Raw genomic sequence first — 26,416 nt, 5'->3', positions numbered from 1 at the left:
TCACGATCTCGCGTCTGTGAGTTCGAGCCCCGCGTCGGGCTCTGTGCTGACAGCTCGGAGCCTGGAGCCTGTTTCCAATTCTGTGTCTCCCTCTCTCTCTGCCCCTCCCCCGTTCATGCTCTGTGTCTCTCTGTCCCAAAAATAAATAAAAAACATTGAAAAAAAAAAATTAAAAAAAAACTGAAGGGCTGAGGAGACAAGGGGACCTGGGTTATATCCCTTAGATGCCTTCTGGCTCCCCAGAGGGCCACCCCAGCTGGCTGGGAGGTTCCCTGGGGTGGGGGGGAAGGAGCCCACAGGACTTGGACTCTGGCAGGGATTGACTCAGTCATACCTTCTATGTATTTGTAGTTCTCTGTGACGTCATCTCGCTCATCACTTTGAATGCTCTTGGTGCTGATAAAATTGCCAACAGTATTTGTGTCCCGGTGAATTTTCTGCTCCTTCCCTCCGTAGACAAGCCAGGACATGCAGTCAGCATTGACCATGGAAAAGGCAAAGGCTGTGTCATAGTTCAGATCCACCTCTCCCTCTTTGATGGCTCTGACAGAGGCAGGGCCACAGCAGTAGAGGCCTGAAGGAGAACAGAAGAGCCACGATGGGTCATTGCTGCAGGGTCAGGCAGGGGTAAGGGCGGTTTCTGGGGAGTGGGTTCCACCTTTCTTCTGGACAGCCTCACCATTGCTCGTCTCCTGAGGGGTGGCATCCAGCACCTGCCAGCCTCCATATCCGGGAGGGAGGTCCTTTCGGGCCATCCAACACTCATTCCACACATGAAAATTCCTGAAGGAGAAGCCAGAGGAGTCAGTGTCAAATGAAGGCAAGAGAGAGCTTGTAGTGCTTGTGTTCTTTCCAGAGCAAGGCAGGGGCCGATGGGTACATGAACCGCTAAATAGACAGATTTAATGCACCCTAAGCCTTCAAACTCTATGGGTGAGTAGTGGCAGCTCTTCCTCCTGTGAGCCTTGACTTGCCCAGAAAAGAGCTTTCTTCTGTGAATAGAGAGTATTAACTCTATATTAACTGGAATTAACTGAAGTTAAATATCCCTCACTCTCTCTCTCCCAAAGGTCCTCATGGCCTTTCTTGTGTGTGCTGCTGAGTCACAGGGGCAGACATGGGTGTGTCTGGAGGTGGGGCTTCAGGCCCTCCTGTAGTCAGAGCTATAGGCTGAGTATTAAATGAAGGAGATGGCAAAGAGGGAAATCTCACCCAGGGCAGAAAGCTGTTGTGATGTGAGGATTCTAAACTCAGAATCGTTTTTGTGTTCAGCTATGTCTCAGCCTTCGAGGTGAGGATACAGGGCCCTGGGACTGGTAAAAGTGAGGCGGGTCTGGGAGAATAGCAGGCTTGTGGGCACAGTCCTGCCCCACTGTCTGCTGGTGGAATTTGCCTTGGAAAGAGACAGAGCGGTGGTCTCTCACCAGACAGTGTCCTTCTTCTTATTCTCCAAGATCCTGCCTGTGCTGTCATAATACTCATCTATGATCAGGTTTCCATCTGTGTCATGGCCAGAGTCAAAGTTGGTGATCACACGGGTGGGGATCCCCAGGCACCTCATTACTGCAGAAAGAGCAAAAAAAAAAAAAACACAAAACAAAACAAACAAACAAACAAACAAAAACAAAACTCCTGTGGGCTGTGGATTCAGGAAATCTATGGATTCCTGGATGTAGGGCCCTGGGCCCAGGGAAACCATTCTTTGGCACCTGCAGGACTAGTCAGGGGAGCTGTCTGGAGCACTGGGTTGATGATATTGCCAACCTCTCTCCCCACCTTCCTGAACTCCTCTCCGGGGCTCATGGAAGAGACACTGTGCAGACGCTGGGCTTCTGGTTGCTCAGAGAAGCACTGCCAGGGCCGACAGAAACTCCAGCAAGTTGTGAGTCCCTGACTTTGCAAGCAGGACTGGGTAGGCACGACTCCTTTGGCAAGACTACTCAGTGGCCTAACTTGGTCTTGCTCATCTCTTGGCTGTGAATCTCCATCTTCAAACCAAATGCTAGAATTTCAGCTCAGACCATCAGATAACTTAGACAAAGTGTCTGTGGCTTGGATTCCTCCTTTTCTTTTTTTTTTTTTTTTTTTTTTTTTTTAAATTTTTTTTTCAACGTTTTTTATTTATTTTTGGGACAGAGAGAGACAGAGCTGAACGGGGGAGGGGCAGAGAGAGAGGGAGACACAGAATCGGAAACAGGCTCCAGGCTCCGAGCCATCAGCCCAGAGCCTGACGCCGGGCTCGAACTCACGGACCGCGAGATCGTGACCTGGCTGAAGTCGGACGCTTAACCGACTGCGCCACCCAGGCGCCCCGGATTCCTCCTTTTCTATGGGTGTATTGTCTTGGAAGCTTATAAAGGAAAGTGTCACAAAGGAAGGCAGAAAAGGAAGGAAACTGTGTAACAAAAGCTTAGAAAAGTGAGGGTTTGTACCCAATAGAGAAATTCTAGAAAGGAGGTACTACATTGTTTTTATTCCTGAGAGGGCATCTTTCCCTCTGCCAGCCAACTTCTGTGCTTTGTCCCTTGCCATATTTCCCCCATTCTGCACTCTTTAAGTATAGCAATATCCCCCAGCCCATCCTACTGCCGATGTCCTGGGGACCCTGTCCCTTCAAGTCCAGCATTGGCAGCCCACCCCATTTAATAATAATGATGATGATGGTGATGATGATGATGATAATAATAATAATAAAATTCAATAATATCAGCCAGGCATATTGCTATATTATCCTCAGGACAACTCTACACAGAAGCTACCATTATTATCCTCATTTTAAAGATTAAGAATCAGGGGCACCTGGGTGGCTCAGTTGGTTGGGCGGCCGGCTTTGGCTCAGGTCATGATCTCGCAGTCTGTGAGTTTGAGCCCCATGTCAGGCCCTGAGCTGACAGTTCAGAGCCTGGAACCTACTTCGGATTCTGTGTAACCCCCCCCCTCTGCCCCTCCCCCATTTGTGCTCTGTCTTGCTGTCTCTCAAAAATAAATGTTAAAAAAAAAAAAAAAAAAAGAATCAGAGGCTAAGAGGGTCACCTGGGTGGCTCAGTTGGTTAAGGATCTGGCTCTCGGTTTCTGCTCAAGTCATGATCTCACAAACCGTGAGATCAAGCCCCTCCTTGGGGGCAGTTTCTCTGCCTGCTCAATCTTAAGATTGAGCCTGCTGAAGATTCTCTCTCTCCCTCTCTCTATGCCCCTCCCCACCTCACAGGTGTGCATGCTCTCTCTCTCTCTCTCAAAACAAATACATAAACTTTAAAAAAATCAGAGGCTAAGAAAAGTTGGCAACCTTGACTAACGTCAAATGGCTAGGAAGTGGCAGACCTATCACTCAAATCCCTATTTCACTGCTGGGCTCGTATTCAATTCTGAGCCCACCTCCCAGTATTGTGCACACAGTTCAGCATTCTAGTATTTTTCCCTTATTAGACATTTCATGCATTTTCCTATGTTAACAATTATTTGCACAAAGCCTCTCCAGGTCAGGGTGTAGAGACATCTCTGGATATAGCTCGGAAAGAGGGGGAGAGGATCCCAAAAGGGAACCTGGAGCTCTCCTTGGCACAGCTCTGTGCAAGGCCAAGGAATGAGGGCAGGGAGTGAGCAGAGCTGACAAGTGAGTTGTAGGTGGAGGTAACACAGGACTGCCTCAGAGGGGAGGGTGAGGTTGGAAAAGCTGCCACTAAAGGAACATGCGACAGGAATAAGGCAAGAGCACTCAGGTGACTCAGGAGCATTGCGTGAGCACATCTGTGCTAAGATTACAGTCAGGAGGGTGGGTAACACTTCTGATAATAAGAGAAGGTGCCAAGGAGGGATGGGCAGGGAAAGCAGGAAACAAGCCTCCATTCTTCACACCAAGTGATGAATTCACAAATAGCCACATGAACTGTCAGTGGTGGTATCAGCTTGTGCTCAACAAGGCTGGATGAACCTTTTCCACCTGAACACGTGGCATTGTGCCCATGGCACTCTGAAGTTCTTTACCTGACTTAGCACATGACTTGTGATGGTTTGTTTATGAGTCTGCCTTCCTGAGAGGGATTGTGTGATATTCGTCGTTACCATTATATGACCATTAACAACACAGAGCCAGGCCTGTTTTGCAGAAACTTGATGGTGCATCATTGCTAGATGGCTGAATGAGTGTCTCACAAATCTTCTGCCTGTTCTCATGATTTCTGACTTTGCACAGCACTTTCATAATGACTGCGCCCTATGCTTTAGGTATCAAGCTTGACTGTCAGTAGAGCATAAGCTTTGAGTGGTGATGGATTTGCATTGATCCGTTCTCACGCTTTTGTCATCATGGAGGACAACAGCCTGTCACTGTAAAGCCATGGTGAGGCTAGAATGGTTGCTCACATGGGGAGTGAGTGAGGCCTTGCTTCCATACCACACTAAGAGAGCTAACAGCACTCAGATTTGCATGAAGTCATACACTATATTTTTCCCAGGGTCTTGCTCCCTCTGTCCTCCATGCTCTGTCCTCCCACCAATAGCTCATCTTGTCTTGTGGATTCACCTCTTACTTCTGTGCCCACAACTCCTGAACTTGAATCTTGAGCCTCTGTGGAGACCTCGCTGCTTCTAGACACATGCCCAACTGAGCTTGTCTTTCAGTCTTCTCCATCTTCTTTGCCGGTTGATGACATCATTATCATCATCATCATAGTGCCAGCCATGGTGCCAAGCATTGCATGGGCATGATCTCATTTATTCATCTCCCAAACCCTGTGGTTATCCCGACTTTAAAGAGGAGAAACCTGAAGTGTAGAGAGGTTGAGGTCACATGGCAGAAAGAGGAGAGCCAGGGCAGGATTTAAGCCCCTCATTCTCTGATCTCAAAACATCCCCATGCTTCTAGCTACAAGCCACACCACTGCAACTTCACTAGGCATCACAGCACCAACTCATTCTCAATGCACCTTCCTCTGTCAAGTTTTCACTGACTACTTCATGCCACACTAACTTCCCTTCTCATGCTGTCACTTAATCCAGTCACCTGTGCTGCATATTTTATCACTGGATGGAGCTCTCTGTGATCTCCTGTATTTGTTTTATCTTGTCAGCCAGATTACAAATCCCCCTAGACTAGGATTTATATCAGATGCTTTTCTTGATATTTCTTTGTTTCCAACACAGTGCTGGGTACAAAGTAGATGCTCATTAAATCTGTGTTGACATGTATTGTCTTTAACCTGTGAATAAGGTTTCTGCAGACTACCAGTCCTAATGACTCACAGTTTGACATGAGACTCAGGTGACTCACTAATAATTTGGGGGGAACTGAGTACTACATAAAAGGGAGGTGTGTGTGTTTGTGTGTGTGTATACACATGCACGCAACCCTCACACAGTCATGCTTAGATAAAGGTGGACCAGATATCAGAATCTGGAAAGGCCTGCAGAGTTCCCAAGGTATATGACACCACACCACACTCCCAGCATGAATTACTATGTCTTTTCATTCAGCCATTCAGCACTCATCCAGTGCTCATGTCAAGCCCCTGTGATTAACCAGGCAATGGGTTAGATGCATACACAAAAATGAAAGACATTCCTGTCCTCAAGGAGTGCAGCTTCACTTTTGACTGGTGATGGACATCATCCTGATGGTGTATTAAACATGGAGTCTGTTTCAGGACTAGCTGTGAAATCTTCTCACCAGTTCGTTTTCCTCCCCTGTCTCCCACCAGCTCCCCATGTGGAAATGTGGTTCCAATTTTAAAAGAGAAATCAGTGGAAAGCTAGAGTTAAATCTGTTGAAATTCGCTTGATCAGCTTTGCTGCCACACTTCTATGGCTTAAACTGAAGAATACAGTCAAACTTCAGCTAATAGAGTTGAAGTGTTTCCATTTAAATATGATGATTTTTAGCATCTTTTAATTTCTCCCCAGAAGCATCAAGCTTCCAAATGGTAAAAGTATCTTCTCCTCCCATGCTTCTAATTGTTCCTTAAACCAAGATGGTTATATTGTCTTGGTTTTTCAGGTACGCCTTCACAAGTTCATATTAGAACTGTTCTTGTTTGTCTGCAATGACAATGAATCCTAAAACTGCTTTAAAAAAATATGTCCACTAAAAAAATTACCAGGCATGCAAAGAAGCAGAAAAATATGACTCACAACCAGGACAAATGTCAATCAATATACTAGATCTAGAAATAACAGAGAGATTGAATTAGCTGACAAGGACCTTAAAATAGCTATGTTAAATATTATAAATATGCTCAAGAGGAGGTAAAGGAAAACATGACCATAAGAAGAGAAATGGAAGATAGAAAGAAGATCCAGTGGAACTTCTAAAGATGAAAAATATAACATATAAATATTGGACAAAATATTGCACTATAACAATATACTTTTTTTTTTTTTTGGTAAGAACACATTCAGAGACAATGTTACATATTAAATACATCAAAATGTTTCCCTATCATGGAGGAAGGTGAATAGGAATGGGTTGCAAGACAAAAGTGAGGAAAAACTAATTGATTAGTTAATTAATTTTTTAAAAAGGGGCCTGAACCAGACCTATTATGATAAATATCATGAAATGAGAAATATGATTAATTAACCCTAAACACTCCAAGGAACGAAAGAAGGAAATAAAGTAAAAAAGTGAGACAGATGATGGGGAACTGAATTTTGGGGGATGACTAGAAACACCTTGTGAGCAAGATCCGGTCAGACCTCTGGAGCCCAAGAAGCTGAGATTAAAACAGTATCAGGCTAATTATAATAACTAATATTTATGTAAAATTAACCATGTGCCAGGCATTTTTCTAGGTACTGGCCAAATATTAACCCACAACCTGGTAAGGGAACATTCCACACAAGCCTTGATGTCTCATTAATCAATGGAGAACAATAGTAGATTTGTGTTTGAGTGAAAGGTTGAAGCAACAAAATGCACCAGGACTGGGGCTGAGATTCCTTCTTTGAGAGCTAAGGGCTCAGTGAAAACAGTGAGGACAAGAGTTGTATTCAAATGAAGATAATGAGGTACTTTATAGAGGCCACTACACAACTGAGTGAGAAGAAATCTTAGGTGACATGTAGCCCAGGGTTGTTCAAAAAGTTTTAAGTAGAGGACCCTACATGCAAGGTAAAGCTTTAAGTGGGGATCCAATATACAAAATGTACTCATGGGGTAGTTTTGGGTGAAGAGAGGAGGGCCTAGCTCTAAGCAACACAACCTCCTCATCTCCCACACCATTTCCCACCATCCTTCCCCCCATGTCTCCTGGGCCACCTCTCTACTTTATAGAGCAGGGGATTATGCCCCATAGACCTGTTCACAGTCAATGTTCATGTCTTCCAAGTCACTGCTGACCCTATCCCTACCCATGCAGCTGTGGGCAGGAACAGACCAGGCATATTCCCAGGATGACTGCCTTAAAAAAAAAAAAAAAAAAAAAAAGGCAAAAACCAACTTAATTGAGATATAATTCACATACCAGAACCCTTGTAAAGTGTACAATTCAGGAGTTCTGGTCCAAGATGGCAATGTAGGAAGACCCTGAACTCATCTCCTCCACAGACACACCAAATCTACACCTATTTATAGAGCAATTCCTCTTGAAGAAGAACTGAGGGCTGACTGAAAGCTTCTGCACAACAAAAAATAGACCACACAGAGAGTGGCAAGAGAGAGGGGGACTTGGTGACCAAGGGAATCCCCACTCTGACGCTGTAAACTGCAGTGGGAAGGGATAGTACTGAGGGACTGTGAAAAGATTAGTCTGCCCTGGAGCACAGAAAAAAAAGCCACAGTATAAAAGAGCAATTGGAATATAAAAGAACCAGCCCTAGAACCTTGACAAATGGCAGGGGAGCTGCTGGAACTCTCTCCAGGTCCCTTGTAGCAGAGAGTGGATGGCCAGAACAGGAAAAGCCTGATGACTGAGAGCTGTGGGTGGCCAGCCCTAAGTACAGAAAAGGTAGACCAGAGATTTGTTTGAAATTCCCCAAATAACGGCCAATTAATTGAATGTCAAAGAAAAATCCTGTTCAAAATTTGATGCATGCACGTTTTCCTTTTGGTGATTTTTCATTAGGAACTTGACATCAATATGTTGACATTTAAAAAGGCAATTCTGCGAGGCAGAGCTGCGGGGGCAGGGGGGGAATGCATTTCTGAGTCAGACAAGAGTCACTTGTTCACTGTAAGCCTCAGTTTTCTCATCTGTAAAATAATGGTAATGATATCTACTTTGCAGGCGGTTGTGAGGATAGAAAGAGTAAAAGTGCCCGGCATATGCCTGAAGTGCAGAGGATGCTGGGTAAGTAGCAGTTGCTAGCGATATGTATGTATTAGTATCTCCTAGTGGTTACAGCATACCAGACCTGGATGTGAGACTGGCTCTACTGCTCCATTTCCCCATCTGCAAAGTGGAGATGATGATGATGATAGAACCTACCCCATATAGTCATTTGAGGGTATCAAATGAGGTGATCCTAGCTGATGTTTACTGAACATTCACTGTAGCCAGGCACTATTAATTCTTAGCACATTTCTCATACCTCAGTCCTTCAATAACCCTATTCAGTAGGTACTGTTACTTTCTCCCATCATAAGTCTGAGGCACTAGTCTGACTTGCCCAAGGCTACTCAGCCATTTGATGGTAATGTTGGTATTTGAAAGCAGTCTACTTCCAGAGTCCACATGCCTCACTATTATTCTAGGTTGTCAAGATTTTAAAAGGCGAAAGATTTATGCGATCTGAAGAGAAACCAGAGTATTAGGTTGTCAAGATTTTAACACAGTGCTTGGCACAAAAGAAGTCCCCAATGCACAGTGCCTGGCACAAAAGAAGTCTGCAATGCACATCAGCTATAGTGATTGTGAAATAAAAACAATATTACTAATAAATGTGCTTTGGTAGCTCTGTTGGGCTAAGGAATTTGATAAATCCTTAATTTTAGCGGAGGATAGAGGTTGGGTCTTACCTATTTTTGTATCTAAGAATACTTAAAGCACAGTGCCTAGCTTAGAATAAGGACTCAATAAGTGGCTGGATGAATAAATGAGTTTTCAAACAGATATACTTTTTAATATACACCATGGTGGCCCTTTGGGGGAAAAGCTGCTGTTGCCTGAGCTATAGTTGGATCAAGCCACATTTGACCCACTTTGCTCAGCCCTTTGCTTCTCAGGTCACAAAGGGGCCATGATTCTCATAAACATTTTAATTGGTCTGCTCTCATTACACAATCTTCATTCACTGGCTCCACCCCTCTCATTGCCCAGTTCCAGACAACCACACCCAAAACCCTGGTCCTCTCCCTCTCTACATGCACACTTGGCCCATTAGTCTTTAGGCTTTTCCACACAAAGGAAGGTTCCCTCTCCAACATGCACAAGACTGATCTGTTCTCTGCCTACCAGTCCTGTGCCTGCTCCCTGGATGACTCAGACATCCCAGGTCACCCATATCTCTGTGGCTCTGGGTATCAAAGCTGTTGAATTCCTAGTTTCTTGTCCCTGGGCAATCAGAGCCTCCAACTCAAGATGGGGCCCTGCACTTGAAAAGGAGGAAGAGCTCCTCACCAACCTATTTGAAGTCATCCTCTGTGGGTATTGACAGAAACCTCCTTGTGCCCTTGGACAGAGCTCTGGTGCTCTCTCCTCAGCAGCTCAACAGCCGGGCTGTCTCTAGGCTTCCTCCAAGAGCCCAGAGATGGGCTCAGCACATACAAGCACATAGACTGCACCAGGCTTTGTCATACAGGGAATTTCTACACGAAAGGCCTGAGTCTGCAATAAACATGAAGCTGTGGCAGATCTGGTCTCCCTGGAATGGACTAGAGACTCCTGTGAGTGAAAGCTGCTACTGGCCTCTTTCCCTAACTAAGAAGAATAAGAACTTCCTGACTGTGACCCAAGTCAGGTATACAGATATGCATGCCTAGAGGCTGAGAGCAGCCTAGGTATGGGGGTCAGGGTGAGGGTGAGAGCCAATAGCAAGCTGGACCCTGGGTAAAGCAGAAGGCCTCCTCCTGCTGTCTCTATATGTGACTCATTTCTAGGTGTCACTTGCCTCAAGATTCACAGCCACCCCTTTCTTCTGCTTGCTCCTCCTGCTATCTGCAAATCAACTTCCATTTGCCTTCTTTTTCCCATACATATTTTTTTTAGCTTTCCTTCTACTAGTGTAGCATCCACTTCCTATCAGAAAAAAGCTGATCTCCTGTTTTCTTCCATCCCCTACCTCTCTGACCTGAGTCAGGCCTCCAGGCCTACTGAGCATGAGACAACTCCAAATTCAAGGTCATTTTATGTCGACTGCCATCTTTCCCTGGCCCCATGGCCCATACCACCACTCCGATATACATTTCCCTCCCATGTCAAGACCACGCTCTGTGCTCAGAAAGGGCACTAATCAGTTTGTAAGTTTTCTAAATACTTGGCCTTTCATCTCATTCCTATCTTGGACCAAACAATTTCCAGCCAGGCTCCTAGGTTGTCCAAACTCAGAGGAAGAGAAAGGACAGGAAAGTGTTTAATTTCTGCCTCAGAACCATCCTCTGAAATAAGTCCAGATACATGAAGCCGGGGTCAGTGAGAAGACATTTTTACAGAGGGGCTTCCTTCCAAACATTCCTCTAGTGGGAACTGTGCAAGACTGGGACAAGAATGGTTCAGAGGTCTAAGACATGAGCCAGTACATTACTTGTTCTCTCCATGTGGCCCTTTCCACTCCCTACCTGTGCACATGATGGCAGCAAAGACCCAGCACTGCCCGTAGCGCACTGGCTGGCAGCCTGTGGCATGCCACTGTTTCAGGATGGCCACACTGCCGGTCCACTCTGCAGGGTTGATGCCATCTAAATAACTCTCACTCCAGTTTCCATTAAGCACCCCATTGTCATCGTTGCTGTTGATCTGAAGAGAAACCATATATAGAACCATTAGAAGCATTCTTTTGCTCAGCAAGATGCAATGTGTGGGCTGCTTTGCAAGGTCTGTGGGCCTGAGACACAAAGGACTCTTCGAACTGGTTTTACCTGGGAATTTCCAGACCTGCTAGGGAAGTGGTGGGGGTAGGAAACTGGCCATTCTGACTTGTCTCTACTGTTAATTAGTTGATCATTCTATTTCTACTACCCCCTGCAAAGCTAGAGGTTGGCTCCAAGAGCTCTTAAAAATACCTCAGAGCAAAGGAAATTTTGAAAAAAAACAAAAAAAAAAACCAACAAAAAAAAAACAAGATCAGTTCCTAAACCAAAGTTATACTCAGCCTTTCCTGAAACATTAATTTGGAATTAATGAAGGTAATGGCCCACACCCAGCTATTTCGGAATTCAGCTGAGAAAACCTGTTACCCATATTTTTTCATTAGCCTCATCCAAACTGGCTTTGCCAGAGGGTCCCTGCTCTCCACTCTTCACCCCACCCCCATTGCAGGAGACAACTGTCAGGGGGCACCCCCCAACACACACAGCTTCCTCCCTCCCTAGACATACCCCGGGTGGGCAGAGCCAGACCCAATCTCACCATGGCACACACCACTCTGCTGATGTAGACGGGGCTTCCCCGCAGGGCACAGTCTGTAGCTGGATCAATCTGGAAGTTCAGACTCTTGTCTAGTAGCTCCAGGCAGATGTCTATGATATTCTCTTCAAACTATAAGGGAGATGCAGAGAAGCAAGGCTCCCATGGTTGGCACATGTAGATATGACAAGAAATTCATGACCCATCCCACCCAACTCTCCAATGTAGTGGTTTGCGGAATACGATCCCATTTGTAAGGTAACTGTGTCCAGTAGCACGGACATAAACTGCCTCCTAAGCAGGTGCAGGATCTCTGAGCTCTGGTGTCACAACTCACCCAGTTTGTATGTCCTACAAATCAAATCGCTGGGGTTCTTTCCAATGAGTCTGACTGGCTAAAAAGTCAGTTTCTCCCTCTTCTCCTCTCACTCCTGGAGCCTATGGGATGTTCTTGCTAAAACCACGTTGCCTCATCTTCTACCTGCACTTGCTACCCCAACTCACCATTGGCAGCTACTGTTGAGGTACTGGCACGAACTAGCCATGGTACCTGTGACTCAGTCATGCTCTGGAATGACTAATAGTGTGTGAGTTATGGAAGCTTCCCACCCAAAGCAGGCTGACTTGTCCTTCGGGCTTGGTGTGAATGACATTTTATCTGAGGCCTTCCCTGAGCCTGAGCCTGGTTTAACGTCAGTTATAATGATGGAGCCAAGCTCTGTCTTGCTTGCCTGAGCATATACTCTGTCTGTCTCCAGCTGTCCTTGTAACTGTATGCCCCAGACCTGGCACAGTGCCCAGCACATAGTAAGGACTCCATGCATCTTGGTTGAATGAGAGTAAATGAATGCATTTATCCCCATGTAATATTCCCACTGGACAATAAACAGGATTTAGGAACTTTCTCTGACCTATCTTCCCCAGGGGAGAGTTTAATCAGTTCACTTTTCTGCTTTAAAATGTTCAGAGGCCTCTAGACCTTCAGAATCAAAACTCTAACCTCCCCTAACAGCCACATAAGACCCTCCCTGATATGGCCCCTTGTACCTCTCCAGCCTCATGTCTCAATTCCTCCTGCTTCATCATTTTGCTCCAGCATTACCAGATTCCTTGTAACCCTTGCAGCAGACCAAACTGTTTCTCACCTTTGTGTTTTTGCTCATGCTTCCCCACCTTTCTTCACTTGGCTAACTCAGTTCAAGCATCTCCTTTTCTAGGAAGCTTCCCCGATGACTCCATTCCCAACCAAGTGCTCCTCCTCCGGGCTCTCAGAACATCCTGTGCCCACCTCAGTCTTTGCATATCCCACTGCATGGTAAGTAACATGCTTATGTGACCGGGTCCCCACTATACTATGAGCTCAGGGACAGCATTCAATTCATTTTCATATCCCTAACATCTTGTACTCTGCCTGATATTCAGCAGGCATTCAATGTAAGTTCACTGAATAAGAGACAGGAAGAAAGGGAAGGAGCCAGGGCTCAAAAAAAGCAATTTCTCACTTCTATTGCTCACAGATGATGGTAGGCTCCTGTCTACAGGGCCTCTCTGGATCCTCATTTGCCCGTGCTGAGTGAGGGGTTGGGGAGGTCAGTTGGCACTAGTTGAGGCTGCCACGTCTCGTCTTGAAAATAGCCACCTAGGGGCGCCTGGGTGGCGCAGTCGGTTAAGCGTCCGACTTCAGCCAGGTCACGATCTCGCGGTCTGTGAGTTCGAGCCCCGCGTCAGGCTCTGGGCTGATGGCTCGGAGCCTGGAGCCTGTTTCCAATTCTGTGTGTCTCCCTCTCTCTCTGCCCCTTCCCCGTTCATGCTCTGTCTCTCTCTGTCCCAAAAATAAATAAAAACCGTTTAAAAAAAAAAAAAAAAAGAAAATAGCCACCTCAGGAGGCCTAGGCTGTGCCTGAGGCCACATGTGTTGGAGTTCTATTTGGGCAAGTCCAGGAGAGGGACTCATATCAAACAGACACAAGGCTCCACAAAGGCTCCTAAGATTTCCCAGCCAACAGCCATCCAGCAGCCAAGACTAGTCTTCTTCCTCCAACGGTGTTGTGGTGCCGGATCCCAGTCTTAAGAACCCTCTTCCCTGGCCTGGCCCTGGACTTCCTGGAGCACCTGTTGTAGGCTGAGCTTTATGTGGGAGGCAGGCCTTGCAATAAGGCAGGAGTTGCAACACATTCCGATTAATATGATGCCATTTTTACAAATACAATCACGTTTTAGAATATGCAGAAGAAACAAAACATGGAGGAACATACACCACTCTGGTGATGGTGCTTAGCATGCCCTTTGTGTTCTAAGTACCCATTTTTAATTTTTTTAATGTTTATTTATTTTTGAGACAGAGAGAGATGCAATAGTAACCGGGAAGGAAGTACATCACTGCTCATTAACATTGCTTTTGGCTGAGATGTTCAGGGACAAGTTTCCTCAGTGTGACGGAACTGATTCTAGGGTCTGTGGTCTAGATAATGAAGATGAAGTGAGAGAGGCAAATGGGGCCCAACTGGAAACAGTTTAACAAACAACAACCAGGCACTGCCATGGCCATCCTCATTATTGTCCCTTTGTCCTCATCATCATGGTCAATAGAACTCCCTGGTGGGTGCCTTTAGCTGTCCTTCCCCCTTAGATCCTGATGTTCAAATCAGACATGATCAGCAAAGAATATCCTCTGACTCATTTAGCTCCCTGGAGTGTCATCTCACACTTTGATGTTACCATTTGTCCATTCTGGGTGAGCCCTGCATGAGAAGAACCCTCCCATCTTGCTCCTGCTCCCCACTTCCCACAAGCCCAGGGCCTGGATGGGCTATGAATAGGGCTGAGACTCACCTGTCCATAGTTCCAGGGACACGGGCGGATCCAATTCTTGTTCCCTTGGTAAATGAAGCCGTAATCATTCACGACATACTCCTGCCTCTGGGGCTCACTGTCCAAGTAGACAGAATCCCCTAGGAATCAAAGTGGCAGGACACAAAGCAAAAAAGTTATCATTCCCTTCCTACCTCATTCCCATCCCCAGAAGGCAAAGTCCTATGGAAACTGAGCTCTGGGGATGGCACTGGGTGCCACCAAAATGCAGAAGAGGAGGTTTCTTGGAGAGACCCACCTTCTACAATCCCTCAGCACCAGCAGCAGGTTCAATACGAACATGAGGTTGAATAGTGAAAATTTACCTTCAGTGGAATTTCTTGGTTTTCAAAGCACATTTACATCCTGATCTAATTAAGGGTGGAGGGAACAGGCTCAGAGTGATAAGTAACTTGTCCAAATCACATGTAAACACAGAGTGAAGTTTGAACAGAGTCCATATGTCACCATATTCCATGATTTTTCTGCTACATTCAACTAAACCTGACTGGAAAAGAGCAAACCAGAATTTAGGGGTTGGCATTAACCTTCTCATGCCTTTTATAGGAATTTAACCTAAGGACAGCATTTAGGAAGTACACACAGATTTGGATGCTAAGCTGTTTATTTGAGTACTGTTTGTAACACTGAAAAGCTGGAAACAACCTAAGTGCCTGGTTCTGGGAGCTTATTAAATAGCCATGTCCACCACAGAATTCTGTACATACACGATTAATGTAAGATTACAAAATTGTACATATAGGCATCGAAATCTACACGTGATATGTTAAGTTTTAAATGGGTTACATAATAATGTTACAGCATGAATTGACATTTGTTTAAAACATATTTATACCAAGGATTTTGAAGACTATTCTAAAAGATGTTGATAGTAATTTTTTTTTCTTTTTGCCTGTTGGTATTCTCTAGATTTTTTGGAATGAGCACATATTGCTTTCACGATATAAAAAAAAATTTTTTTTAAGTTGAGAATGAACAAATAAATGCCATGGGAGTAAGTGTCCTCTTTGCAGTGTCCTAGAACAATCTGGAAGGCCCACCTAACTTGTAGGTAAAAGTACTCTCCTCAATTCCTCAGAGGCAGCCTCAGACTCAGCCTGCATGGACTCTGGTAGAGTCAGACTCCTAGAGAAGATCCATTTTAATGAGGTCTTGCACCAGTGTGACCAGATCTGCAGGTTCATGATTGAGACCACACATATTCTCCTCACAGCAGGGGCTAGCAGTGGCCAGCACTGCAGGGTGGGGGTCCCTAGCCAATATCTTGGACATGGTGATGGGGTAGCCACTGAACCTGTCTTCAGGGCCTACCAACCCCTAGCCCCATATTGAGTCTTCTGGGACCTAGATGGGGCACAGCTTTAAAAAAAAAAAAAAAAAAAAAAAAAAAAAGGCCCTACAGTGATTACTTTCCTCCTCACAGTTCAGGAGAGGCCTAAGTACAAGTCTGAAACCCACAGTCTTGGAGGCCAGGACGTGTGTGTCTGTGTGTGTATACAAGAGAGAGAGATAGAGACAGATAGACAACTGTCCTCCTTGACCCAGTGGTGGAGCGTTTTCATATGGCTAATGGGTAAGAGCTCTGGGCCACTCAATGACAGGGCAGTAGGAGGTGGTTAGAGATGCTAGATCCCAGCCAGGTTCTGGTATGACTCACCTAGCCCCCTTAGAATAAGGTTGGAGGAGCAGGTAGAATGAGAGGGAGGAAGGAGAGAGGATATCCTCCACCTAGAATAGGACTGTTGAGTCTGGCCTCTGCTCCAAAGCCTACCAGACACATTCTCAACTCTCAACTCTTCCTGCCCTTCTTCCCATTCTCTCCTCCTGACTTGTCCTTCATTCTGCCCATACCATGTCTGTATGTCTGTATAACTACTCTGCCCTCAGGTGGATTTAGATTACAGGGATCGTAGGACAGGTGGTACTGGGATATTCCATATATCTTTGTCTAGGACAAACACTGGAAACAGCCAAGATACCCATATATAGGAGACTAGTTAAAAACATTTGGTAGTCCAAACAATGGAGTAATTGTAGCCATTAAAAAGAACATATTGATAGGAAAATATATTCAAAGTTGAATTGTTGAATAAAAAAAGCAAGTTAAATCATGCTATGTACTATATAATCCCACTTGTGGTACAACTGTATAATCACACACATATGTATATATGCATAAATACATATTTGATTAAGCATGGAACAGTTTTGTAAGACTACACAAGAAAATGCTAACAGAATTTTCCTCTGGAAGATGGAACTTGGAGTTTGGGATAAGGTTTTACTTTTCACTTTATACTTTCCTTCCTCCCTCCCTTCCTCTTTCTTTCATTTTTTCTTTCTCTCCTTCGTTCCTTCCTTCGTTCCTTCATTCCTTCCTTTCCTTCATTCTTTTTCTTTCTTTCTTCTTTCTTTCCTTTACTTCATTCCACAAATATTCAATGCAATACACTTCTTATTCTTAGAATGAAAAGACACAAGTTAATTTAAAAATGTGTGGGAAAGGTAGATGTTAATAGTGGTCAAAGTTAATTATATTAGTCTTCTTTTCAAAAGTTTATTTTATTGGGGTGCCTGGGTGACTCAGTTGGTTAAGCGTCCAACTTTGGTTCAGGTCATGATCTCATGGTTCATGAGTTCAAGCCCCATGTTGGGCTTTGCACTGACAGCTTTCTGCCCTTCCCCTGCTTGTACTCTATCTCTCTCTCAAAAATAAATAAACATTTTTTTTTTTTACTTGAGAGAGAGAGAGAGAATGAGCAGGGGAGGAGCAGAAAGAGGAGAGAGAGAGAATCCCAAGTGGGCTCTGCACTGATAACACGGGGCTCAAACTCACAAACCGTAAGATAATGACCTAAGCCGAAACCAAGAGTCAGACACTTAACCAACTGAGCCACCCAGGTGTCCCAATAGCTTTCTTTCTTTCTTTTTTTGATGTTACTTATTTTTGAGAAAGACAGAGACAGAGCACGAATGGGGAAAGGGCAGAGAGAGAGACACAGAATCTGAAGCAGATTCCAGGTTCCAAGCTGTCAGTACAGAGCCCAAAACAGGGCTTGAACCCATGAACCATGAGATCATGACCTGAGCCGAAGTCAGACACTTAACTGACTGAGCCACTCAGGTGCCCCTCAATAGTTTCTTTTTAAGTAAAGATGACTTTGCTCATGTTTTAAAAATTCTAAATAAGTAAATAGCAAGTTCTTCCTGCCTTGTTTCTGGTGCTTGGGAGTAGATGCTGAGTGCATACAACTGGGAGGTTTCTGGTAGTCAGGGAACAGGGGTCTAGAAATCCTTGAGCCTGGCTCTCTGTGGCACTGACAAAGGGGCAGAGACAAGGAACCCACACACAGACACCCCACCTTACCTGGGCACCAGGGATTGAAGAGCAGGATGAACTCCCCAAGCTGGTAGGCTGTGACAGACTTCTGGAAACAGTCAATATGAACTTTCAAGAGATACCGACCCACGGCTGCCGTGGGAGGGGCACACAGGCTCACCTCCAGGGAGCTGGCCCCATTGGTCTCCAGAGAGGCAATCCATGGGCTGGGACCATGATGACCTGCCAGGCTGAACAGGGCTCGAGTCCCATTGGACAAGTCTGGTAGGGGTCCTGAGAGGGAAGCAGAACTCAGGCTCTCTGCAGTAAACTCTCAACCCTCCAGAATCTTCCTACACACACACACACACACACACACACACACACACACACACACACACAGAGCCCTCAGGGGTCCTCACCAGTCTCAGCCACAAAGATGATATTGTCCAGGCCTGGCTGGAAGCCCCGCTTCCTGAAGTACAGAGTGATGTTGAAGGCCTGGCCCCGGCGAACCAGGAGTCGGTCAGAGCTGATCTCCTCTGTGTGGTGCCGCACGTTGTTCCAGGAGCTCTGGAGGTCTGTAAGGGCCACCTCCAGCCCTGCAACAGGGCAGCCAGGGGCATATGAAAGAGCAGGGCTGTAGAGTCTGGTCCAATCTTGCCCACCACTATTTAGTTGTACAGACTTGAGAAAGAAACTTAGCCTCTCTGAGCCTCAGTTTCCAAGTTAGTAAAACAGAATCCATAATACCAGTGTTACAGCATTGGTATGAGGATTAAATGAGGCTTCATGCCTGCAACTGCCTCTTTGTTACTTCCTTATTCCTTCCCTTTCTTGCTTTTATAACCCTCTATCCCCTTCCCCTTTTATGCCCTCCAGAGGTACATGGATTTCTGCCTCTGTCCAACCTCTTTCATAGTCCTGGCCAAGTTTGATTGCTCCCTTCAGCCTAGCATGTCTCCAGATTCACCCCAGCATCCAGTTTTTAGATTCAAGTTAACAATGTCACTTGCCCCTGTGCCAGCCTCCAGGTCTGGTAGTTAACTACTATGCTTTCAGCAATTTGCTGGCTCCCTGACCACCACTAATGTCACATGCCTAATGCCCTGGGAGCTGGGATGCTGAGGATAGTCAAAGAAAGTCCCACTCCCAGCCTTCTGGAGCCTCTGATAAAACACAGATTGATCTCACTACTCTCCAAGTGTGTCTCACCAAGAAGGGCTCCATTTCTGACTTCTCCATGTTTGGCCATGGTCCTACAGTGGTCTCCAGGCACCTGGGCTCACAACCTTTAAGTCACACTTGGCTCACCCATCTCTTTCTTGGTCTTTTTCCATTCGTATGTGGACACGTCCCTTCATTCCATGAAAACATCTCTGGTGTCCACTTGACCCTTTCCACATTTGCATAATTCTGACCTCCTCACTTTACCCTAGTGACCATAACCACTTCCATTAGGTGTCCTGCTTCCTACACCATCCTCTCCTAACACATCACCAGATTATCTTTCCTCAAGACAATTTAATCATGCCATCCTTTTGCTTTAAAAGTTCTGAGATACCCTACAGCCTACCATACAAAAGGCACACTCCTTAACCTGACACTTATGACCCTCCACACCTGGCCTTCACTTACTTGCGTTCTTGCTTCTCAACACTCCAAGCATAGGCCCTCTCCTCCAACCAATCTGTTCCCAAGCAAATGGTAGCCCTACCTGTCCACGTATTTTGATCCTGCTGTAACCCCAACTTAGAGTGCCCTCTCATTCCGTCTGTCCTAACAAAATCTAACCAAATTCTACCTGTCCTCCAAGGCCTGTTGAAGACCCACCTCTTTCATGAAGCCTGCCTGAGCTGACCCACCCTTCTTTCCATCTCCCACTGGCCTAGAGTACTTAACTGCATCACTTATAGTGAAACTTAATTGCTTCATTGAGTTAATATCATGCTCAATTGTTCATTTTTTATCAACAAACTTTTACTGGGAGCCAGTAATTTCAGGATCAGCAAGAAATATTCAGATATTTTTGTAGTTACTTTTTCATTTGTTTGCCTTCTACCACAATATGTAAGCCAATGAGGATACAGGCCTAGCTGTTTTGTCTCAGCTGTATTCTAGATTATAAGAAATACAAAACAAAACATTTGACAAAATCCAACATCTTCTCATAATAAAAAACACCCAACAAGTAAATTACCTCTAAGAAAGGAAGTAAACTAGCTGAAACTGATAAAGAGTATCTATGAAAAATCCACAATAATGAAATACTAGATACTTTTCTCCCTAGGATTAGGAACAAGACTAGGGTATCTTCTCTCTTCAGCATTGTACTAGAGATTCTAGCCAGTACACATTGGAAATAAGTAAAATTGTCTTTATTAATGTATGACATGATCTTGAATGTAGCAAATCCTAACAAATCCGCACACAAAATTAGAACTAGCAGATAAATTCATCAAGGTTGTAGAATACAATATGTATATACAAAAATTAATTATATTTCTATACACTTGCAATGAATGAAGTTTTAACCCTGCCTTACACCATATACAATAATAAACTCTAAATTAATCTAAAACTTAAATGTAAGAGCTAAAACCATAAAACATTTAGAAGAAAACATAGGGGTAAATTTTCATTATCTTGGACTTGGAAATGGTTTCTTAGATAAGACAATAGAAGCACAAACAACAAAATAAAAAACCCTATAAGTTAGACTTCATCAAAATTAAAAATTTTTTGCTTCAAGGATATCATCAATAAAGTGAAAAGACAACTACAAAATGAGAGAAAGTATTTATAAATCATATATCTGATAAGGGATTTGTATCAAGAATATATAAAGAATGTGTACAACCCAATGATTAAAAAAATAACACAAATAAAAAATGGGCAATTGATATGAATAGACATTTCTCCAAAAAAATATGCAAAGGCCAATAAGCAAATGAAAAAATGTTAAACATCATTAATCATTAGGGAAATGCAAATGAAATACCACTTCACATGCACTAGAATGGCTCTAATAAGAAAGACGGAAAATAACCAGTGTTGGGGAGGATGTGGAGAAATTGGAACGCTTATACATTACTGATAGGATTGTAAAATGGTATGGCCACTTTGGAAAACAGTATGGCAGTTCCTCAAAATGTCAAAAATAGAGTTACCATATGATCCAGCAATTCCACTCCTAGGTATGGACCTGAGAATTTGAAAACATTTGTTCACACAAAACCTGTACATGAATGTTGATAGCAGCACTATTCATAATGGCCAAAAGATGGAAACAACCATCTGGTTATTGACCACCATCTGGATATTGGATGAACGAGTGTGGTATATCTGTAAAGTGGAATGTTATTCAGCCACATAAAGGAATGCTGAATACAGTATAATATAGATGAAACTTAAAAATATTATGCTTAGTGTAAGGAGCCAGATACAAAAGGTTACATATTATATGATTCACTTTAAGTTTATTTACTTATTTTGAGAGAGAGAGGAAGAGAGGGAGAGACAGAATCCCAAACAGGTTCTGTGCTGTCAGCACAGAGCCTGATGCAGGGCTCAAACTTAAGGACTGTGAGATCATGACCTGATCAAGAGTCAGATGCTTAACCTATGGAGCCACCCAGTTGCCCTATATAATCCAATTTATATGAAATATTCAGAATGGGTAAACCCATAGAGGCAGATGGTAGATTAGGGTTTGCCAGGGGCTGGAAGTAGGAGAAAATGGGGTATGACTGCTACAGGGTATGGGGGTTCTATTTTTTTTTTTAATCATTTAAACATTTATTTATTTTTTGAGCAACAGAGACAGAGCACAAGCAGGGGAGGGGCAGAGAGAGCGGGAGTCACAGATTCTGAAGCAGCCTCCAGGCTTTGAGCTGTCAGCCCAATGCAGGGCTCGAACCCACGAACCGCGAGATCATGACCTGAGCAGAAGTCGGATGCTCAACCGACTGAGCCACCCAGGTACCCTGGGTATGGGGTTTCTTATGAAAGAAATATAAGCATAATGATCAGCACATTGTAGGTACCAAAAGATGTTTGCTAGTTTGAATAGAGTTCTCTATCTTTTCCATAATCACTCTGCACTTATTTCGCATTCAACCAACACCTCACTGAAGGCTTGTCTGCTATGTGCTGGGCACCATCCTAGACACTCTATCTCATTGAGTCCTCACCACAATGTTGGAGGGATGAAATGTCATGTCATTCACACTTGGAGATGGGAAACAAGGTTCAGGCATATTAAATGTCTTTTCTAAGGCTGAACCTAGGGTTACTGGCCTAAGTCCCGTGTTCTTTCCATTACTCAACAGTTGCTGCCATTGCTGGTCTTCAGAAAGGAACCAGCCTACTGATAGCTGGGAGAGCACCTGGATTTCCCCTGGTAGTAGAAAAAGAAGCTCATCCCTTTTGGAGACCAGCTGACTACACAGATCATTTACTGGCTCCAATTCAGGTTGGGCTGATGACTTAGACTCCTCACTAAGTATGGCAACATCTGCCTGACAGCCAGCACTGGGGCCAAATCTCATCCTCTGGATACATCATGGGTCAAGTTAACTTCTGCATATAATGCTGGGATTATTCTTCACCCCACACACCAGACTTTCAAATAGGAAGTACATTTACTATTGGGCATATTTGTTCTCCTTGATGTGAGGGGATGAAGGGGAGTAAAATGATCAGAGAAATAGAAAGGAAATTATAGGTAGAATCTTCAAAGTAATTGATCTCAGTATCAATCCTAGAGAGACACTCCCACATGAGTACAGAGGCATACATAAGAATGTGCCCTGCAGCATTGCTTATATAACTGGAAAATGGGAAACAACCTAAATGCCCATCAAAATGGGATGGATAAATAAATTACTTACACCCATACTATGGAGTACTTTGCAAAGTGGAAATTTTTGAGGTGGATTTAAAGGTACTAATTGGCATGGGTAGAGCTCCAACCACATACTGTTGAGTGAAAAAAAAAATCAAGTTGTAGAAAAATATGTACAATGTGATTATACCATGATATTTATGATACTTATACCAAAAAAGCTAGTCATATATATATATATGTAATTTTACATATGTACTGATCTTATACACACACACACACACACACACACACACACACACACACACATATGCACACACAAATATAAATATGTAGACAAAAGACTAGTAACCATGATTTCTCTTAGATATGACCACAGTGGCCTCTCTGGAGATGAGGCTGGGGTTGGTGGTGGTGGTCAAGGGACTGTAACTTTATCTGTAATTATTGTCTTATTTTACTTCAACTGCATATTCATATATTTCTTGTGTAGATAAAAATCATTTTTAAATTTTTAAATATTTATTTATTTTTGAGAGAGAGTGAGCAGGGCAGGGCAGAAGAGAGAGAGAGAGAGAGAGAGAGAGAGAGAGGAAGAGAGAGAATCCCAAGCAGGCTCCATGCTGTCAGCACAGGGCCCTACTCTCATGGCTGTATCTCACAAATCGTGAGATCATGACTTGAGCCAAAATCAGGAGTCAGATGGTTAAGCAACTGAGCCACCCAAGCACCCCCAAAATTATAAAAATTTAAACAAAAAGAGTAAGTGAAGGTGAAGCTGTTAAATATGTAGAAATTTGAGCTCATTTTTAGAAATGGTTTCAACTAACGAACTAATCGTCAAAGCAGCTTTCTAGAGAGGAAATATAGACAGAACATATTAGCTGAAATGAGGAACAGACTTTCTGAAGTGGGGAAAAAGAGAAGGTTTGAAGATGCAGAGAATTTCAGAGCCAGAAGAAAACTTCAAGTTCTTCCTGTCCACCCCGCCCCCTCACGTTTCAGGCATGGGGGCTGGGAACTAGAGAAGTGACTTGCTAAATGTTAAGGCATCAGCAAGTGGCAGAGGACAGGGTCCCTGACCCACTAATCCCTGGCCCTGCCCCGTCCCACTGGGCTATGGAAGCAGGCGTGCTGGTACACAGCTGTTTGGCTATGTTTACCAGCCGGCCTCCAGCTCGTTTCGTGGGTCTCTGACTATCAACAAATTCTGAAATTTCTGGGTTCTTTCAGCCTGAGTTCTTTATTTACTCCTTTCTTCCTCTGAATCCATTCTCCCCTTGACTTCCTACAGTCTCTCTGTCTTCCTTCTTCCTTAGCTCCTGCAGCCCCAGGGAGCCTCCCCTACCTTGCTCCATGGCCGCTGTCTCTGGTTCCTGGGCCACTCTTCACAGAACAGCTGGGTGGCTTGGAGCTTCAGGAAACTGGTCCTGGTACGTTTGTTCCCCCTTCCATCTTTAAGACTCCAAGAGACACCGAAGGCAGGGTGGCTGCTGCACTGCCACCTGCTTACTGGGCAGATCACAACTGGTTTTCTCACTTGCCCTCAGGTTTTTCTTGGCAGTGTTGCTCAGCTGGGAAGAAGTGTGGAAGCCAATGAACTCTCAGGGCCTTATGCCATGTGAGCATTTGATAGCTCTTGGGCAATGAAGCATTCCATGGCAGGTGTTGTACTATAGTGGGGGAGCCAGGTGGGAGAGGTGAGCTGATGGCCGCTCTGGGGATGCAAGGGGCTGTGCCCCTACAGGAAAGAATACCAGGGTCCAAAGACTACAGCTCACAGCTGGGAGAGCCCCTCAAGCCTAGAACTCTGGCTTGCTTTTATCCTGAAGGGCCACTTTCTAGATGTCAAATGCAAAGAGAACCCACTCTGGATCACCCTTGGTATGATTTTTTTGGTATTAGTTTTTGGGGCAGAGCTATTGTGTTGGGTGAGACTGGCCAGGTGAAGGCGAATCTCAAATAAAAGGAGTAGAGGAAATAAACTTGGGAAGATGCATGGAGGAGTTCTGGAAATAAGAAGGTAGGAATGCCAGTGGATGTCCTTGGTTCTATTAAGAACAAACAGTACAAGTCCTGGGAGTGAGCATGCAGGGAGAAAAGCACAGATGGGAGGAGACAGATGGAAGGAGGGGAAAGGGCTCTTAGCAGGGAGTGGGCAGGACACCCTAAAAGCCCCCGCCCCCGCCCCCACCCTGCCTTTCCCTCCTTTGGGAACTTCCACTGCATTCCCTGCTTTCTGGGTCCCTTAACCTCCCTCTTCAGGAACCTCACTCACCACCATCTGCCCTCCTTCCTGTATTTTCTACTTTCCTTGTTCCCGGTCTGCTCTTACAGTATTAGTATCCATTCACATATACAATTTACTACTTCACACACACACACACACACACACACACACACACACACACACCTTCATTCCAGAATGGCATCACTCCCCTCTCCCCTTCCTCCAGCATTTCTGGTCCATCATCCAGTCACTCTGGGAGAAACCTGGGTGCCATCTCGTATTTCTCTGTCTTCCTGACCTCCCTTAGCCCATCAGCCACTGAGTGCTGCCAGTCCAACTCTTGATTATCTCCTAAAATTAGCCTATTCTCCTTGGACCCTTGGCCCTGCCTTCACTGAAGCACCCTGTGCCTGGACAACAACTCCTAACCAGTCTCCCACCCGTCCTTTTTCCAAATGAGCCATCACAGTGATGTTTCTGAAGTGCCAATTCAGCCAGGTTGCTCCTGGCTTACAATCCAGCAGTAGGTCGAGTCCAAACTTCTCAACATTGCCCACAAATCTCTTCAGGATCTTTCCTTCCTGCCTGGAGTCCATTCAGGCCAAATATCTGCCGTTCTCAGATGCAGATCTGCTTTCCTGCACCTGTTACTGCACCTGCCAGTCTCTCTCTTTCTGAAATGTCCTCCTCTCAGTTCTCACCTTTCTCAGATCCAGGCTCAAGTGCTGCCCCTCCAGGAGGTCTTCCTAACACCCCCTCTCCACCACGCCAGGCATACCAGGCATTTAGGGGCACCCCCTTTTCATTCCCTATTAGCCTACTCATACTCCACATTATAAATACTTAGCCTATTTCCCCACCAATCCCCCAGGAAGGCATGGCCTATATCTTATTAATCTATCCCCAGTGCTTACTAATGATAATGGCTAATAGTGAAACTACCGGAAGAACTAGCGACATCTTTTCAGTTCCAGTGTATCATCCCACTTAATCTTCGTGCCATTCCCCTGAGTTAGGTACTATGATTGTTCCTATATTACAGGTGAGGAAATCGAGCCTTAAAGATATTAAATAGTTTTCCTAAGATCACTAAGAACTAGTGGAACTAGATTTCGCACACAAAAGTCAGACTCCAAAGTCGTGCATAAATGCTTAATGCAGTATCTGAAGCATGGCCAGTTTTCCAGTTCATATTTGTTGACCGTGCAATTGAATGAATTAAAAGATGATCCATACACGAACAAATGGATAAGTGCCTGAACCCACTGCCACATTAGTGGAAATGGGTTAGCTTGGGGAGAAGGAGGAGGCATAGGCAGGAGAGCTTAATTGTGAGGAGAAACAGGAAGGTGAGTGCAGTGAGGGCGGGTGGGTCTGGAGAGGTGAAGGAGCCAAAGAGGAAGGTGCCCAGTGGCCATCCGACAACAGCAGCCTATTTCATGGCACTGGGCTAAGGAGCTGGCTTATAGGTTTAGCTTTTCATTTGATTCCTACAAATCATTAGTCAGAAGGTGTGTGTTGTGTGTGTGCTGGGGGAGGGAGGCAACTCTGGTCAGAGCGGCTTGTCTAGGGTAAGGGAGGCAGAGGAGAGCCAGGGAAGCTCAGCAGAGTTGATGGGCACCTTCCTGTTTGGAGGGAAGCAGGGCTGTGACCTG

The 26,416-nt window shown here is 44.8% G+C and overlaps 2 protein-coding genes across 4 annotated transcripts in view; one reads left to right on the top strand and one right to left on the bottom strand.

Annotated features, from left to right (window-relative positions):
* Nucleotides 1-23,993, bottom strand: part of TGM5 (transglutaminase 5) — a 30,855-nt gene extending 6,862 nt beyond the window's left edge. The window contains exons 1-9 of one of the 2 annotated variants that reach the window (XM_058737992.1): nt 23,880-23,993; nt 18,108-18,287; nt 17,734-17,979; nt 14,328-14,446; nt 11,499-11,627; nt 10,709-10,886; nt 1,425-1,563; nt 680-783; nt 335-574 (exon numbers count right to left, since the gene is read on the bottom strand). In XM_058737992.1, the coding sequence (XP_058593975.1) occupies nt 335-574; nt 680-783; nt 1,425-1,563; nt 10,709-10,886; nt 11,499-11,627; nt 14,328-14,446; nt 17,734-17,979; nt 18,108-18,287; nt 23,880-23,889 (1,345 nt within the window). In that variant the 5' untranslated portion in view covers nt 23,890-23,993. The remainder of the gene's footprint in view (nt 1-334; nt 575-679; nt 784-1,424; nt 1,564-10,708; nt 10,887-11,498; nt 11,628-14,327; nt 14,447-17,733; nt 17,980-18,107; nt 18,288-23,879) is intronic. The other variant, XM_058737993.1, reaches the window with a different exon arrangement.
* The window catches only part of LOC131516681 (uncharacterized), a 22,309-nt gene continuing 3,998 nt past the window's right edge, over nt 8,106-26,416 (top strand). The window contains exons 1-4 of one of the 2 annotated variants that reach the window (XM_058738015.1): nt 8,106-8,282; nt 12,713-12,810; nt 21,500-21,666; nt 23,851-24,131. In XM_058738015.1, the coding sequence (XP_058593998.1) occupies nt 8,196-8,282; nt 12,713-12,810; nt 21,500-21,666; nt 23,851-24,131 (633 nt within the window). In that variant the 5' untranslated portion in view covers nt 8,106-8,195. Of the gene's footprint in view, nt 8,283-12,712; nt 12,811-21,499; nt 21,667-23,850; nt 24,132-26,416 lie in introns of those variants that run through there. The other variant, XM_058738016.1, reaches the window with a different exon arrangement.

Source organism: Neofelis nebulosa, chromosome 7 (assembly GCF_028018385.1).
Source record: "Neofelis nebulosa isolate mNeoNeb1 chromosome 7, mNeoNeb1.pri, whole genome shotgun sequence".
Lineage (NCBI taxonomy): Eukaryota > Metazoa > Chordata > Mammalia > Carnivora > Felidae > Neofelis > Neofelis nebulosa.
Note: the sequence above shows the minus strand (reverse complement) of the source record. Positions and strands in the feature narration are given on the sequence as shown.